Raw genomic sequence first — 16,430 nt, 5'->3', positions numbered from 1 at the left:
CTCTCTGCCCCTTTTTCTTTCTCTTCTCCTGGAACTTTCACAGCGCATAAGTTGGTATGCTTGATTGTGTACAACAGGTCACATGGGCTTTGGTCCTTTTTCTTCAATCTTTTTTCTTTCTGTTCCTAAAATGCAATAATTTCCATTTTTCTATCTTCAGGTTTGCTGATTCTTTCTTCTGATTGCTGAAATCTGCCTCTGAATCTCTCTAGTGTTTTCATTCTAGTTATTCCAGAATTTCTTTTTAGTTTGTTTTTAGGTTTTCTATCTTTTTATTGATGTGGCCATTTTATTCACACATCATTTTCTTGACTTTTCCACATTTCATTTTAGTTCTTTGAGCATCTTTAAGACACTTTTTAAAAAGTCTTTGTTGAGTAGATCTGCCTTTAAGTGTTTTTCAGGGACAATGTTTATTGATTAAAGTTTTTCTTTGAATGGGCCATATTTTTGTTTGTCTTTGTATGTCCTGTGATTTTTTTTGTTCAAAACTGGGCATTTGTATCTAATAATGTGGTGACTCTGGAAATCAGATTTTATCTCTTTTTTAAAAATTTTAATTTAACTTTAGTTTGTTTTTTGCTGGCCAGTATAGGGATTGAACCCTGGACGTTAGTGTTATCAGCACCATGCTCTAACCAACTGAGCTAACTGGCCATGTCTGGAAATCATATTTTCCTCCTTTCCCAGGTTTTGCTGTTTTTTTGTTATTGTTATTGGTTTTTTGTTTTTGATCATTGTAGGTTGTCTCTATCCCATGGGTCAACCTGGGTGTAAATTTAAAGTCTTCTCAGGTCTTTTCTGAACTTGCACTTTTCTCTGGGCATGCACAATCACTTTCTAATTTTTCCTGTATATGAAGTTGTTTTTGAACATTCTAGTTTTAATGTCTCTCTCCCAAACGGGGAAAAAGAGAAAAATGAAGGGGGGGGGAGTGCTGGTCCTTTAAATCTTCTGGAAGTCACTTCAGCAAGATGGGTAGCAATTGAGCAATTGGAGGAGGTGCAAAAACAATGGCCACCAGCCTCTTTGCCTGTATCTCTCTGATTAGAAGAAGCAACCAGAGCATAAATCTCTGATATTTGGGGGATGGAGTCCTTTTTGTCCACCCTGTCTTCTGCCAGCTTTGTGTAAATTGTTGGAGGAACACATACACAGCTGCTTGCCGGGGGACTGGAGGAGTGGGGGATGGGTAGCAGCTACTTTGCTCAGAGCTGGAATTGACCAAAATTAACTTCAATTTATCATCCAAGCCTTCTGCTGTGAATTGCAGCCTTCAATAGACTCCAGAGTCCCAAAATAGTTACGTCAGAAAGATTCCACCAATGCAGTTGTTGTCTAGGTTGACACAGATTTCTGGTGCTTCCTGTTCTACTATCTTCCCTGAATCCTCTTTAAGTGTATTTTATGAGTTGGGAGCCCCCAAAGAAGGGACTGAGGGGAATAGCTTACAGGGATTCCATATCATCTAAAATAGAGGTTTTAGAGACTTAATGTCACAGTTATAAGACCTTACTCCATATACTGAGATATTTTCATTTTTTTCTAAGTAGATTTCAATGCCATTCCAGTGGTGCTGAATAATTTAGAGTATCTTGTAGTCTAGTTGAGCTTAAATCTACTAAAGAAGAATACAGCCATTCTTTCAGGATATCATGTATTTTAAAAACCTTCCATTGGTTTTGAAGGATGGAGGATAAGGGGAGGATGGGGCAAACTTTTAACTGTTAGGCTCCATCTTCAGGCTTGTACTCATTTTTGCTTTTGTCTGTCTTAATCCAGACATTTGTGAAATGAGAGAATTGTTTTTAGGAAAGAGGTTTGTAACTTGTAGTTCTTTTGGCAGTTATGAAACCCCTGAATTCATATGGATATGTGAAGTTTTGCATATACATGTATATGTATTATTTGGAGGGAAAGGCCTGTGGCTTCCAGTAGATAACAGAGGTATCAGATCACAGCTACTTCCTTTCTCCAGCTCCCCAGAGGGGTTACTAACCGCTGTTTTAGGCTATTTCTTCCATCGCAAAACCAAATGGTTTAGTTGAAAGGTGTATTGTAAAGATCTGCACAGGGTTTTGACATATTACTTCTCAGAAGACTTCGATGGCTTATTAGCAGGATCTATCTTCGATACAGTGATGCTGTAGCAAACACATGTTTAATGAAAAATAGGAGATTGTTCTTTGTATTTATGACATATATCTTTATTACTCTTTTTCCTCAAAGTCTTGTCTTACTTATATATGTTGTCTTACTTGTATATGTTGTTTTTCCTTTAATTTTCTTCATCTCTTTTTTCATTTGTTATAATTTTAACTTATTTACCTTTTCCCCCCTTACATGTGTCAATAATGTCTTTTTCTATAGCAGTTTATCACTCCTAATTAATAAATTAATTAAGTAGGAGCTTGAGGCTAGGGTTTGGCTCTTCAGAATTCTCCTGCAGCACTATGTGTGGCATTTTATAAACTGTGAGTGCTTAATAATGGCATAGACCAACAGACTCATGGCAGAAGTAGTAGTCTATGGAAAACTGTCCATGAAGATTTGCATATTTGTTTTTAATTGCTTCTGTCTCTAATTACTAACTGATGGATGTGATTTGAGGAATATAAATGTTATTTTGTGATTCTTGGGTAGTTGTTATGCAAATATAATTTGATTGAAAAGTCTTCTGATTCCTTTAAGAGAGTAATCAAAGCAGTCATCCCATTTATTAGGCTGCTCTGTTTTTGAATTTCATGGTGGAATCTGTGTCTATTATTATTATTTTTATTACTCTTTTAAATTTTGCAGCAAGGGAGATAAACCTGCAGGACATCAAGGAGGATTTGGAATTAGATCCAGAGGAGAACAGCACCCTTTTTATGGGTATCCTTATCAAGGGACTGTCCAAACTGAAGAAGATCCCAGAGACAGTGAAAGCTATCAAAGAGCGCTTAGAGCAGGAACTAAAGCAAATTGTGAAGAGGTCTACAACCCAGGTGGCAGACAGTGGCTATCAGAGGGGAGAGACTCTAACTGTGGAGAACCAACCAAGGTAGGTGGGGATGCAGTTTGTGTCTTTGACAACTCTATTTATTGGGCATATTCTAGGGTGGGGTGTAAGTAACTTATCTTCTGTTAAAGTTATTTTCTTGCATTTGGGATACTGTAACCCATGCAAACTCAGAGTGGTAAAAACAGCTTGATTAGGCATAATGCAGCTGTCTGGATTTTGAAATTCTTGAGAAATTTTAAAGTATATTGTCTATATTCAAATACATCAAATGAATAAGAAAATCGTGTGAAATGACATAGCAATTACTGAACATGTACTGAGTACTAAGCAGGGTTCAAGACAATTTATGTATATTATCTCATTTAATCCTTACTACAACTCTATGAGATAGTTGTTAGTATTTACATTTTATAGTCAGGAGAACTGGAGCTCAGAGATTATGTAATTAGCTCAAGCTCACAGAAAAAGTGGCTCGCTTAGGAGTTGTATACAAGTCCATTTGTTTCTAAGGTCTTTCCTCTCTCTCAAGCTTTCTTCTTTAATGTGTGGTAATATTTGCAAATAGGCAAATCAGTCTCAGGAATTCCTATATTCACTTAAAACAACAAGTGGGATTTGGATTTTATAATTCTTGTTTTTTAAGGAGAATACTGTGATTGTATTCAGATCTTAACTCTGTGATGATCATATACTGGGAGATCAGGAGAATACTGAGATTGTATTCAGATTTTAGCTCTGTGATGATCATACACTGGGAGATCAGGAGAATACTGTGATTGTTTTCAGATTTTAGCTCTGTGATGATCATACACTGGGAGATCAGGAGAATACTGAGATTGTATTCAGATCTTAACTCTGTGATGATCATATACTGGGAGATCAGGAGAATACTGAGATTGTTTTCAGATTTTAGCTCTGTGATGATCATACACTGGGAGATCAGGAGAATACTGAGACTGTATTCAGATCTTAACTCTGTGATGATCATATACTGGGAGATCAGGAGAATACTGAGATTGTATTCAGATTTTAGCTCTGTGATGATCATACACTGGGAGATCATGTTTGCAAAAGAAGATTTTAGGGCATAACAGACTAATGTCATCTGACAGTAGAGCAAGATATTTGAAATTGGGGCTTTCCTGGAAGATCAAAAGTTCACTCTAAAGTGGTCTGTATTCCCTACTCACTCTTCTGTGCTTCTGCCCCCAAACCTCCAAACACACTAGACATGTACAAAGGCAGGCATTTGGTATGAGGGAAAAAGGCCAATGGAAACTGTAGTTACATATGAAAATGGACAGCAAAGTCAAGCATATCTTCAGTTTTTCTCAAATGGTATGAGCTCCTGCGAGGTGATAGACAATGTGTAGAAAGGTCATAATCTTGTTGATATGCTGTTAAGGAAATTCTACTGTTTGTACTTAGGGCTCTTAAATTTTTTTAAAAAAAGAAGGTAAATTTAAGGAGAAATGACTTCCCCAGCCTTACTTTAAATTTTTTGGAAGAAACGTATTCTATTTACATTTTCTATTTTCTTTTGTATATATAAATAACATGGATTTTTAATTATACTTTAAAACTCTTCAAAAATTAATTTCCTCGTAAAATTTATTCAGAAGTGCTATGGTTGGTAAAAGAAACTTATCTTCTCTACCCTTCTCCTACCACAGAATGTTTCAAAGCAAATGTTTGATGAGTTTGGGTTTTAGAGAGCCGTCCTGACATTGCATCCCAGTTTGTGATGTGGAAAATAATACCTGTCTTATAGGGTTGCTTGCTTTGGATGAGATTATATGATTATGGTGTTTAATAGAGGAGCACCAGTAAGTACTATTACATGAATGCATGTGTATAGGAATACATGTATTTATTTATTTTTGGTATCTTCCTCAACTTCCATGTTCTTTATCACGCATGTCGTGATCCAGAGAAGCTGGGGAACGGTTCTAAATTGAACTTTTCTTTTCTTCTTTCTTTGCCTGGTGTCTGAATTTCCATGAAGACCTTTGGCTTCTTACTAATGGATACTCTAAAATTCTGGTTTGCTATTTGCCCTGTTGTTGCAAGTCCCTAAATGAATATACTGAACTTTCATAGGGAAATATCATTACTATAGTATATTTTGGAAATAAAATAAAAGAACATGGATCAAGGCTTTTCTGCAGATCTCATTACAATACTCTTAAAAGCACTGTGTCTTTCATAGGATTTTGACCTCTTCCTCTTCCATTACCTAAGCCCCTTCGAGAATTCACGAGTTGATATTACAGCACTAGAGGTAGAAATTCAGCACACTGCTCGAGGAAATACTAAATGTTTCTCTATGAGGAGTTAGTCAGCAGCAGCGTTTTTTCCCTATTTAGGTTTCATTTTTTGTCAGTATTTGAAAAGACTTTTGTAGGCAGGCTGTATTGAACACTAGTAAGTGAACAAGGTGCTTGCCTTGGTTTCATGTTTATAACACGATCCCACTTTATAAAACATATAAATCCAAAATTTTGGACTAAAGCCATTTATTATGAGACAAAATACAAAATATTATAGTGAAAGCAAGTATTTGGGGTGAACCACTTCATTAGAAGATTGAAGATTTAGTTCTTGGACTGGGATTCCATGTGACTGATAATTTTAAGGTAGTCTCTGGTGGTTGTGTGCTATCAAATGCTTTAAAACTCCTCAAAAATGAATTCCCTTGAATTAATCACAGTCATTTCAAAGTGATTGGTATGGTTGCTTCTGAAAGATTAGAATTTTAGAAGGGATATTGGCAAATTATCCCTTGAAGCTTGCATGGTTCTTTGTGTGCATTGAACTTTACTTAGGAGGGTGTTATGAGATTTATTTCAGAGAGACATAAAATCACAGTACTCAGCATTATTATTATTATTATTATTTACCATTCAAGGAATCTTATGGCTAAAGGTATAAAAGTTTGTTTTTCTTAAAGAAAGTTGGAGCATAGGCATAAAGAACCATGAATCCTCTCTCCCCAACATGCATGTTCTCTCTCATCCCAAAGAAACAGCCTATCCCAAAACATGAATATGTAAATGCTGCTGTAAGGCAAGATACCATTACTATAACTTTCCCTAAAAGTTTCATTGTTCAACATTGTATATATTCAATATATTCTGGTTATGATGCATTGCAGGCCCATTCACATTTGTCTTTATGTAAAGAGAATTAATGTTGTGTGCTGTTTTGCTAGAAATATAGAAGGAACTAGGCTAGTGAATTCTGTCTTGCTTTCAGTCCCTACAAAGCCAAAATACTTTCCCAGACAGCTTTTAAAAATCACTTTGGTGATTCACTTATTATTTTATTTTGTTTTTGATTTCCCAAACTATCTGTTGTCTATTTATAGGAGAAATATTTTAACTTTTCTGTGCATTCATACTCTATCGTCTATAAGCCTCCACTTACCATTAAAGGAAAATATTGAACTACTGTTATTGATAAACATTAGGGTAACATGTGCCTTGCTAATCTGCCAGAACCACCTGCTACCCATTATACCCACAGAAAGGCAGGCAGTGTCTTCAACTTCATATGGCGAATGTGGCCTGCAGCCTCTGTAGTTCAGAACTAATTTCTTCAGCTCCTGCTGCCTAATTGTTGATGATTTTCCAAAATCTAGCTCGTGAGGATTTTTGTATCTTTTTGTTTCAAAGAAGCTGGAAGAAGTTCTATAATACTTAACAAATAAGAAAAGCATGACAAAGAGATGGAAGAAAGAATTCTTCTCAAAAGTGATATCTTGTCGAGAATATGGAAGAGAGAAGAATGTGGGAAAAGACAATGATTGGCTTGTGTAAGGGAACTACTCCATCTATTTGAAAATGGTCCTTTTAAATGAAAAGGCACAAGATCATTGCAGGGGGAAATGCTGGCGGTATGCTCCACTTTGGTAAAACTGTTGGTCTTAAAGAGGGCAGAAAGGATTGAATGAGTTGGAGCCATGGCTGCCAGGGAGTGCTCTCTTGCTTTTGGATTGAGATCATTTTGCAATGTTCATTGACTTCTATAAAGAAGAAGGAATATTAAGCATCAGACGTGAAAAGCAGAGAACGTTACATGTTTTGTGTTCACTGATATTGAAGAAAGATTCATGGTATGCTAAACACAAGAAAGAAATATACTTTAATACTAAAAGGAGTTGTGTTCAGGTAGTAAGGATGTTGGTTTTGTTTTTTTCTCCTCTGTTTTGCAAAATAAACTCATTATTGAAGAATTAATTTAAATTATTACTCAAGATATTTTGATCTAAAGAAAGCATCAGAAGTGAAAATGCCTAATGGAGCTGTTAACGTCCATAAAACTAAATTTTAGTATTGGAAAATGTAATAACTGTTTTTAGACCAACTGAACATTGTTCATTAAGGTTCTTTTTATGGTATATGTGTATGTCTGTGTGTATTTGATTATTTCTTGACTGGCCCTAGAAAGGAAGAGAACAGCGAACCAGTTTGCCTTATTCAGCAGCATACCTCCAGAATCTAGCACAGTACCCAGCTGACCCATAGTAAATGTTTGTTTAATGCACAAATGAATTCCATATATTGAATACTGCCATGGACCAGACACTGTGCCAAACAAATCACACATGGTCTCTCATCATGGAGGGGAAGAAAGGCATTAATCAGAGAACCCTCAGATAAGTATATTATTATTATTTTTTGTTATTGTTGTCTTTTTGTGACCGGTAAGGGGATTGCAACCCTTGGCTTGGTGTCGTCCGCACCGCGCTCAGCCAGTGAGCGCACCGGCCATTCCTATACAGGATTCGAACCTGCGGCGGGAGCGCCGCTGTGCTCCCAAGCGCTGCACTCTTCCCGAGTGCGCCATGGGGCCAGCCCATAAGTATATTATTAGAAACAATGATAAGTGCTGTAGAAGACAAGCAGTGTGTCATGAAAGCATTTAACCACAGGTACCCCATCTAGTTTGGGTAGGTGGGTGTTAGGAGGTGGCCTTTTTTTTTTTTTTTTTTGAGATAATAAAGTAAGGCAGCTTTTATTGTTGTTTTATACGAGTTGTAGTTAAGCTCCATTCATTTGACAGCACCTACCAGTTGTGCAGTTAGCATGACATCAACATGTAAGATGTGAGAAGGAAAGCAGATTCTTGATATGCCATTGTCACAATTCTTGCTGACCTTTGTGGTTAATTGAATTTTGATGATTATTGCCAGTGTGCTTTTCTTAGAGATGATACCAATTTTTTATGTCGTGGATAATGTTTGAGTTTCTATATTCCCTTGCCAACAGATTATATTAAATGCTTTTATCTTTGCCAATCTGAGAGGTAGAAAAATAGTATTTCCAAGGTAGTTAAACTTTTCATTTAAACATTTCAGTGAAGTTAAACTTTTTTTATTTGTATAAAAATAAAATATTGTCATGATGTCTGGGTTAAAGCTGGAGATATTGTTTCAAAATAATCTGGGTTGAGAGTGGATAAAGATATAGACTAAGCCATAAAGTGATACTTATTGAAGCAGGGTGATGGGTACAGGGTGGTTCATTATCTTGTGATCTTTTTTAATGTTTGAAATTTTCAATAATACAATGTTCAGATAATGTTTATTTCATTTTCAGTGAAGTCTATTTTTCCAGTTTGTCTTTTTATTGATTTGCAAGAACTCTTTATATATTTAGGAAATTAGTTCTTTGATATTTATTTTGCAACTTTCCTCGTTTCTTTGCCTTTTGGCTTTGTTTGTGATGTTTCTGGCCACGTAGACATTTGATTTTATTTTTATGAGGCTATATTTATCAATGCTTTCTTTTATAGCTTCTTAGTTTTGTATTGAACTTAGGTCTTCCCCACTCTTAGATTATAAATAAAATTTTCCAAAGTTTCTTCTAGTACTTATATAGTTTCATTCTTAATATTTATATCTTTGATTCATTGGCATCTGAAGGAGTGACCACACTATTTTTAAACAGGTCTGACACTTACTACACTGTATTGTAATAGACAGTAATACCCCTTTTATTTCTGCCACCGATGTATCCATAGTGTAATTGGTTGTAAGTGTAAGCTGTGTGCTTGCTGGATAATTCTGACACTGAATTATTTACTTTATGGTCATGGTTCTATTCAAAGTTGGTATTTGCCTTACTTCCTACAACTCTTTTTCCCCCTGGTATCTCAGTCTATGAAGGCTATAGGTTTTTAGAAATACATTGAATTATTGCACTAAAATTTGAAAAAAGTATATTTTAAAAATATTTTTAAAATTCAGAGTCCAGAACTCAGAATGAGGGCAAACTGACATAATAGAGCATTCTTATAAAGTGATTTTATCTGTCTAAAGTCTAAAGCCTTAGGCCTCAAGGTTAGTTTTATAGTACAAGTATAGTGTTTACGGAATGAGAAATAAGCGAAATATTTTTCACGATTTCTTTTAGAATTGTGGCTAGAGTCAAGCATGTGTTTCTTTTTCAAATAAGTAGCATTTCCTTTCATTTCTTCTTCCTGTATTAGTTACTCTTCTCCTAAGTATCTGAAATGCAGGACTTTGTGGAATTGGTTGTTTTATTTTACAGAAAAGTCATTGAAGAGCAGCTTTGAAACAAGGTCAAGCATTTGTCCTTGTGGCTTCTTGTAGCCATTCCCAAGCACTGCATGTAGCACCTGGACATGCTTGGAATCAGGAAGGACTTCAGTGTAATTTAGATGAGTGGTTTATTCGAATCAAAGCAGGCGGGAAGCAAGTAAATTTAACTTCAGTGATTATGATTCCATTTGATTAAATCTCAACTTTTGATTACATGTATCAGTGAGAACATTCTTTAAATACACCCAAGTATTAAATATTGAAGGGATGGATAGTATGAAGTAGGGATATATAGAAGAAATCCCACATTCTTCAACTAGAAAATATTCCCTGCAGCTTTACTGAAATATTTTTAGAACAAATGAAAGGAACTAAATCTTTTACATATGTTATTTATTACTCCAATTGTTAAACTAAAATATGCAATTCACTGCCATGGAAGATTCCAAGTCCATATACTTTCTAATAAAACAAATTAATTGATAATGACGTCAAAACATATAAGGTGAATTTGCAATGTCAGTAATTTTCATAGTTCTTTTGTAAACATGAAGTTGGATAGCTGTCTTTTTGATTGTATTTTGTCCTTTGGTTATATTCTCTAGAAAAATGGTTCTTTGCTGAATGGGCCACAGATCTTACTCAATATTACATTTCTTAAATCTTTGTTTTGTGTTTGGCAAAGTAAAAAAAAATGTGCTCTTGATTTTTCTTGTTTTACGTGCTATAGCAGGTTCAAATGAGAGACTGGACCAATTAAGGGAATGACAGACAAAATCTATTTCATGGGTTGTTAGAACTTTATTTAGGTGTCAACCTTCATCTTGCATCAAGGCCACTTAGTACTTGGCAGATAGTGGGAGCTGTCTTAGGTCTTGTCATTTTCTATGCACTTGTGAGTGTCGTAATACAGAAGGTACTCCAAGCTCAAATGGACACTGGATCTTTTCATTGCAAAAATAAACTTGTGTCAAATGTGTAGTGGTGGTGTCAGATATGATTAAAGCACCTTCGTGCTTTTCTTAGCTTTTATTTCATATTATGTGGGCTCCTCTAGCTCCTGGCGCATCCCCTTGTTACGGTCTTTGATCACATTGGACTGTGAGTTTGTGGGGGGTTGACTTTGTATTTGCATCCTGATTTAGGACTGGGCACATACTAAATGCCCAAGAATTCAAATGAATGAATCAGTACCAAAAAGATGCAAAGGAGATAACTTTTTAATAAGAGGAAGTGATTAAAAAAAAAAAAAATCTCAGCACTTCTCACAGTAGGGCCTAAGGATCCACAGCACCAATGTCACTTGAGAGTTAGAAATGCAAATATCCCTGTGGGGGTGATTAAATTGGAATCTCTGGGTGCAGGGCCTCACAGGACTCTATGTTTTAGATGATTCTTGTGCATGCTAAAGTTTGAGAACACTTTTTATAACCTCCTGAACATCACAGAGTTTTGCAGTTTTGTAGCATTTATGCTTTGCAAAGCAGTCTGCCATCTGGTGCCTCACCTGAGTGAGCCTTACCTCTGGCCTCATCACAGGCAGGGGCATTATTATTAATCCCAGCTTTACCCAGGGAAATGTGAAAGCCGAAATAATTTGACAGTTCACAAAGCTTCTTGGCGGTGATGGGATTGATTAGAAGTAGTCTCTACCATGTAAGTTTGCTTTCCGGTTTGTATAAAGATGATGTTCCTAACTCATTTCCTGGGCCTGATTTTGTTTTTCCTTAGGAAAAGGGCAGTATTTGTCCTGACATATCTATTCTTCCACCCACGCCCCCCTATTGTGATCAATGAGAGGCCTTTCAGAGATAACTGGACATGTTAAGAAGTGTGATCAGCAGCCACGGAGTAAATGGATCCTAATTAGCTCGCTTGAGAATCAAACTTAGTTATATAAACAATCCCTCTAGAGATCTTGTATGTTCTTGTGCTAAGAATAATACACAACAAAGTACTAAGAATAGGTACCTAAAATCTTTTGTTATCTCTGGGAGGTGGATTTATGGATTTTTCTCATGTTCCATTATGATGAAATATTATTTTTGGAATGGGGGAAAGGGTTTTGAAAGAATGATACTGATATTTGATTCAAAGAAAGAGGGCTTTGGTTTATTTTCAAATTTTAGCCAGTAAGTGGTTACACTTCAGAATTAGAAGTTCATTTGGGGTTATCTCTCCAGAATTCAGAAACCAGACCTGACAAAGAGGGAAATGACACAGGAAGGAAGTGACTAGAGCCAGGACTCAGTTCAGTTTTTACTGTTTCATTCTATATTGCTAATAATTTTTTTCTGTTCTTTTCAAAGTGCAGATGGAGAATTAGTCAGCACTCTTTAAATAGTAACTTCTTTTTATATGAAAACTTATTAACAAGTGGTAAAACTTATCTCTATCCCTTAAAGTAGGTATGAGATAACCTTGAAGATTAAATGGGATCTGTGCCCTTTTTGAAATGAGAAATACTAGCTCAGCTGAGCTTATTAAGAAAATGTGTGTGTGAGATGTAGGCAGGTAAGACTAAGACCATTTTGACGTGATATAATTGATGATCAATTTCTTTTAATTTTTAATATAAAATCTAAGCTCTAAGTTCAGTACTTTCTTACCTTTCAGAGCATAATAGTAGGGAAATAAATATTCTGTAGTTATTGCCTTTGTCTGCCAGTAGGAAAATGCAGAACCCTGACATTAAGGCCTCAGCAGATAAGTAGTAGAACAGAACTGATTTTCCACCTTGTGTGTGTCTTTGCTTCGTGACCAAGTAAGGCAGCTTCTTGGCTGCAAACATGGATTTTCCAGCCAAATGGCTAATTCAAGTTTCCCTGGATGTTAAATTTAGATTCAGATAGTCTTATCTCACCTTAAATATTGAACATTTTTCACAGCTTGATGATGTAGCTCCACACCGTAGGCACTTCTTGCCTTGTGCAACAGTGACTGTTCCTCAATATTTTCTTCTTCTTAGCCCTCTGCCTTTTTTCATGGTGGCACTTGAAGATGAAATACATAGGGATCTCTGAGGATGGGAAGTAAGTAGACGATCTGGGAAAATAAGTAACATTTTGCTTACATCTTTAAGAAGGTGGATTTTAAAAACTGCCAGGTAATTGGATGTGTGTTTAAAGAACAAATACTTTCTTCATCTTGATACTTTGTTTTCTTACATAAAATAGATTTTATTGCAGTGTTAAAGTTAGCTCTGAATGCGTGTATCCTTCAGCTTTTAACTATACTTCTTCAGGTTCTCATGTTTAAGTTGATAAGGTTACCTTTTTGAGACCATAGTTTTATGTGAAATATTTTTTAATGTGGGCTTCGAAAATGAGGAGATTTTAATCTATGACACTTATTTCCTCACTGCTTGTTATCTGTAATCAGTCCTCTATCCCTCCCATTCAGCTAGAGCTCATTTTCCATTGCTTCATTCAGCAGTTACTCACTTATTGCCTAACATATTCTGGATATAATGACAAATAATATCCAGATAAATCTGGAATAGAGTGATAGAGTGAATAGAGTGATAAATCAGAAGCAGCCCTTGCCCTCAGTGAGTTTACAGTCTAGAGGGGTGGAGGCAAGGACTGGAGACTTGTTTGAGGGTTGTTTTAATAATCCAGGGAAGAGATGACCTGGCCTGCATTAGCCGGGTAACAGTGGCAATGGAGCGAAGTAGGACCCTTTGAGAGACAGTAAAGAGGCAGGAGTAAGGGGCTTGTTGATGGCTTGGATGTGAGGGAGGCGGGAAGGTGAAGATTGTTTGCTTGGGGCAAGAGGTACCGTTTGTGGAGAAGCAGGTTTGGGGAGGAACATGATGGGTTCTGTTTAAGTCATGTTAAGTTGGAAGCCTACAGCTTAGGGAAGCCATCTGGCCAGGAAATAAGTTTGGGAGTTGTTAGCAGGTGAATAATTGAACATGTCATGGTATCTTCAATTAGCTCACCTAGAGAGAGTATGAGGATTGAGAAGAGATCTCAGCATTTAAGGAACAGGCTGAGGAAGACCTTCCTGAGAAAGAGCGACTGGAGGGAATAGATGGAAGGGAGCCGAAGGGTCTAGGGTTGTGGGATCAGTGGAAGACAGTGTTTCAGGAGGGAGTGAGTGGCCAGTAGAAACAAGTGCAGCAGCTATTTGGTTAAAGACTGTGGAGGGTCTGTTGTACTGAGCAAAGTGATGACTGGGAATTTAACAAGAGGTGTTTTAGTAGAGTACCAGTGAGAAAGTAGAGGCAGCGCAGACAGTTCTGTTGGCACTCTTTCCAGCCGTTGTTTCCCTAGCATTGTAGAGTACCGGTATCTCTTTGGCCTCTCTTCTTAAACTGTTTCCTTTTTCTCCAACACCCCTAAAAAGAAACATTCTCCAAAATTGTGTCCTTTGTTCTCTTCTTATCTGAGCTTCAGTTTCCTTGTCTGTAAAATGGGGATAAAAGTTGTACCTTCTTTATAGGGTTGTCCTGAGTATGAAATGAGATGATCCAGTAAAGCAGTTAATGCAGTGCCTGGCATGTTGTGAGTGAAGAGTGGCAGTTACTAACATAGTAGTCATTGTCGTCGTCCTTTCAGTTACAGTTGTCATCATCATCATTGTGGTGGTCGCATCTCATTTCAGCCTTACTTTCTGAGGGATCTCCTCCATTATGACAGCTGCCTGCCCCATGCAGAGGAAGAACCCCAGGTCGGGATCTTTAGTCCTAGACTTCTCCTAATACTGCCAGCCTATGTTGCTCAGTCTTTATTTTTATTATTTTTTTTAAGTAATAGACTTTATTTTTTTAGCAGTTTTAGTTTTACAGAAAAATTGAGCAGAAAGTACAGGCAGTTCACGTCGCTGTCCCCCAGTTCCTCCTGTTAACGTATTATGTTAGTGTGATGCATTTGTTAGAGTTGGGAACCAATACTGTACTATTAACTAAATTTTACCTTAGGCCTCCCTCTTTGTATTCTGCAGTTCTGTGGGTTTTGCCAAATGCATAATGTCATGTGTTCACCATTACAGCATCATGCAGAGAAATAGTTTTACTGCCCTAAAAATCCTCTGTGCTCCACATATTCATCCCGCCGCCCCTCCCCCGTCTTGCCCCCTTCCCTACTCTGAAACCCTGACAACCAGTGATTTTTTTTTTTTAATATTTATCATTTCTTTACGTTGGGAACATTCAAAATCCTCTCTTCTAGCTTTGAAAGTATACAATAAATTTTTTTTGATTATAATCACCCTGTAGTGCTGTAGAACACAAGATCTTATTCCTCCTCTCTAGCTGTAAGTTTGTATCCATTAACCAACCTCTCACTGTCTCCCCCCCTCACTGTCTACACTGCTCATTCTTTTACTCTTGAACTTGGTTGCCCACAAAATTTGGCTGTTTACTCCATTCTGGACATGGGGCCATGTGTCAGAGGAGAGGCGTGGTTAAAAGAAGCATAAAATAGTGTGTGTGTTATTTTTTTCTGAAGGGGAGATATTGCAATAAATTGAAATTTAAATCATTAAGGGTCTTAGGCCTTTTCTAATTCACTTCAGCTTAAGGAATCATCAGGTCATCTAATGAACCTGCCTGCTCTTTTGTCTTTTAGATCAGTGGTGAAACCTAGATCCTAACAGGACTTAAGCAACTGTGCAAACTGCAATGTAATAGTTTATTTCTTCTTTCATTAATATTTTGTGGTGGAAGTGGGGTGGGGAATGATTTTAGTGGGGCCTTGTGTGCTTAGATCATCCCCAGTGTGCCTGCAGTTAAAGGCAGACACTGTTTTCTTAATCTCATGTTGTGTGGGCAGTTGGAGAGTATATATGAATATTAACAACATATTTTAGTTTATTTCTGGTAACTTTAAATTGGACTACACTAGTGAAAATGTATGCGCTGTTTATGTGAGTGATTCCTAATCTCTTTTATTCTTTGATGCATCAGGGGAGAGTCTTCTTACTTTTTCCTTTCCTTTTGTAAGGAGTGAACGTGCTGGTGAGGATTGGTGTGGTGTGCCCTTGTAATGTGTATGATTACCTTTGGTTTTTTTCCCCCTTATTAGCTATTCACTGCTCATCCCATTACTGAATTCAGTTTCCAATGCTCCACTGAAACCCTCCTTGCCCAGGTCACCGTGGACCTGTGAGTTGTACATTTCTTTCTTCACCTTACCTGACCTCTGTGTAGCTTTTGACTCTGCTGATATTCTTTTCTCCATTGTCTCCTAAGATTTTCCCTGGCTTCCTTCCTCCTCCCTAGCTCAAGCCGGAAACCCAGAAAAAGAAACCCAGACAAAGGCATCCCGTACCCTCCCCTCTCTTTACCATGGTACTGTAACTTCAGCTAGTTCTGTCCGTTTTCTAATTTGATCTGTCCCACAGCTCTGTGAGGCCCCTAGAACAGGCATTAATTAATCTTCTGGTTTTACAGATGGGGACACTTAGAGAAGTTGAGAGATTATTTTACAATTAAAGGTTTAGGAAGTGTCAATGCTTGGGAAGAATGGAAGTCTTTTGTTTCTTGCGTGTTACTTGTGTGAGAAAGAGAAACAGATAAGCAAAAACCAAGTGAACCAAAAGAGAAGAGTTAATGTCTTCATGGTAGTAAGAATTTAAAGGAATCACCTTTTGGGATACTTTACTGTGTGAGACACCAGGTTCCTTTTTTCACTGTTGTATATATTTTCTTTTCACTGCTGGAGAGGTGTTGGACCCTCACTGTCCTCTCTCAGAAACACAGCTGCTTGGTTTTTTTTTGTTTGTTCGTTTTTTAGGCAGCAATATTGAAATATAATTCACATACCATACATTTCACTTATTGAAAGTATAAAATTCAGTGGTTTTTAGTGTTTTCCCAGGGTTTTGCAGCCATCACTACTACCTAGTTCCAGGACG

The 16,430-nt window shown here is 37.0% G+C and overlaps 1 protein-coding gene across 2 annotated transcripts in view; it reads left to right on the top strand.

The window, feature by feature from the left end:
• EXOC4 (exocyst complex component 4) overlaps window positions 1–16,430 on the top strand; it is a 791,906-nt gene that overhangs the window by 86,909 nt on the left and 688,567 nt on the right. For both annotated transcript variants that reach the window (XM_063100340.1, XM_063100341.1), the window contains exon 6: window positions 2,800–3,043. In XM_063100340.1, coding sequence (XP_062956410.1) covers window positions 2,800–3,043 — 244 coding nt within the window. The remainder of the gene's footprint in view (window positions 1–2,799; window positions 3,044–16,430) is intronic.

This window comes from Cynocephalus volans, chromosome 6 (assembly GCF_027409185.1).
Source record: "Cynocephalus volans isolate mCynVol1 chromosome 6, mCynVol1.pri, whole genome shotgun sequence".
In the NCBI taxonomy this organism is placed as follows: Eukaryota; Metazoa; Chordata; class Mammalia; order Dermoptera; family Cynocephalidae; genus Cynocephalus; species Cynocephalus volans.
The sequence above is the reverse complement of the archived record's forward strand: the minus strand, read 5'-3'. Positions and strand labels throughout refer to the sequence as shown.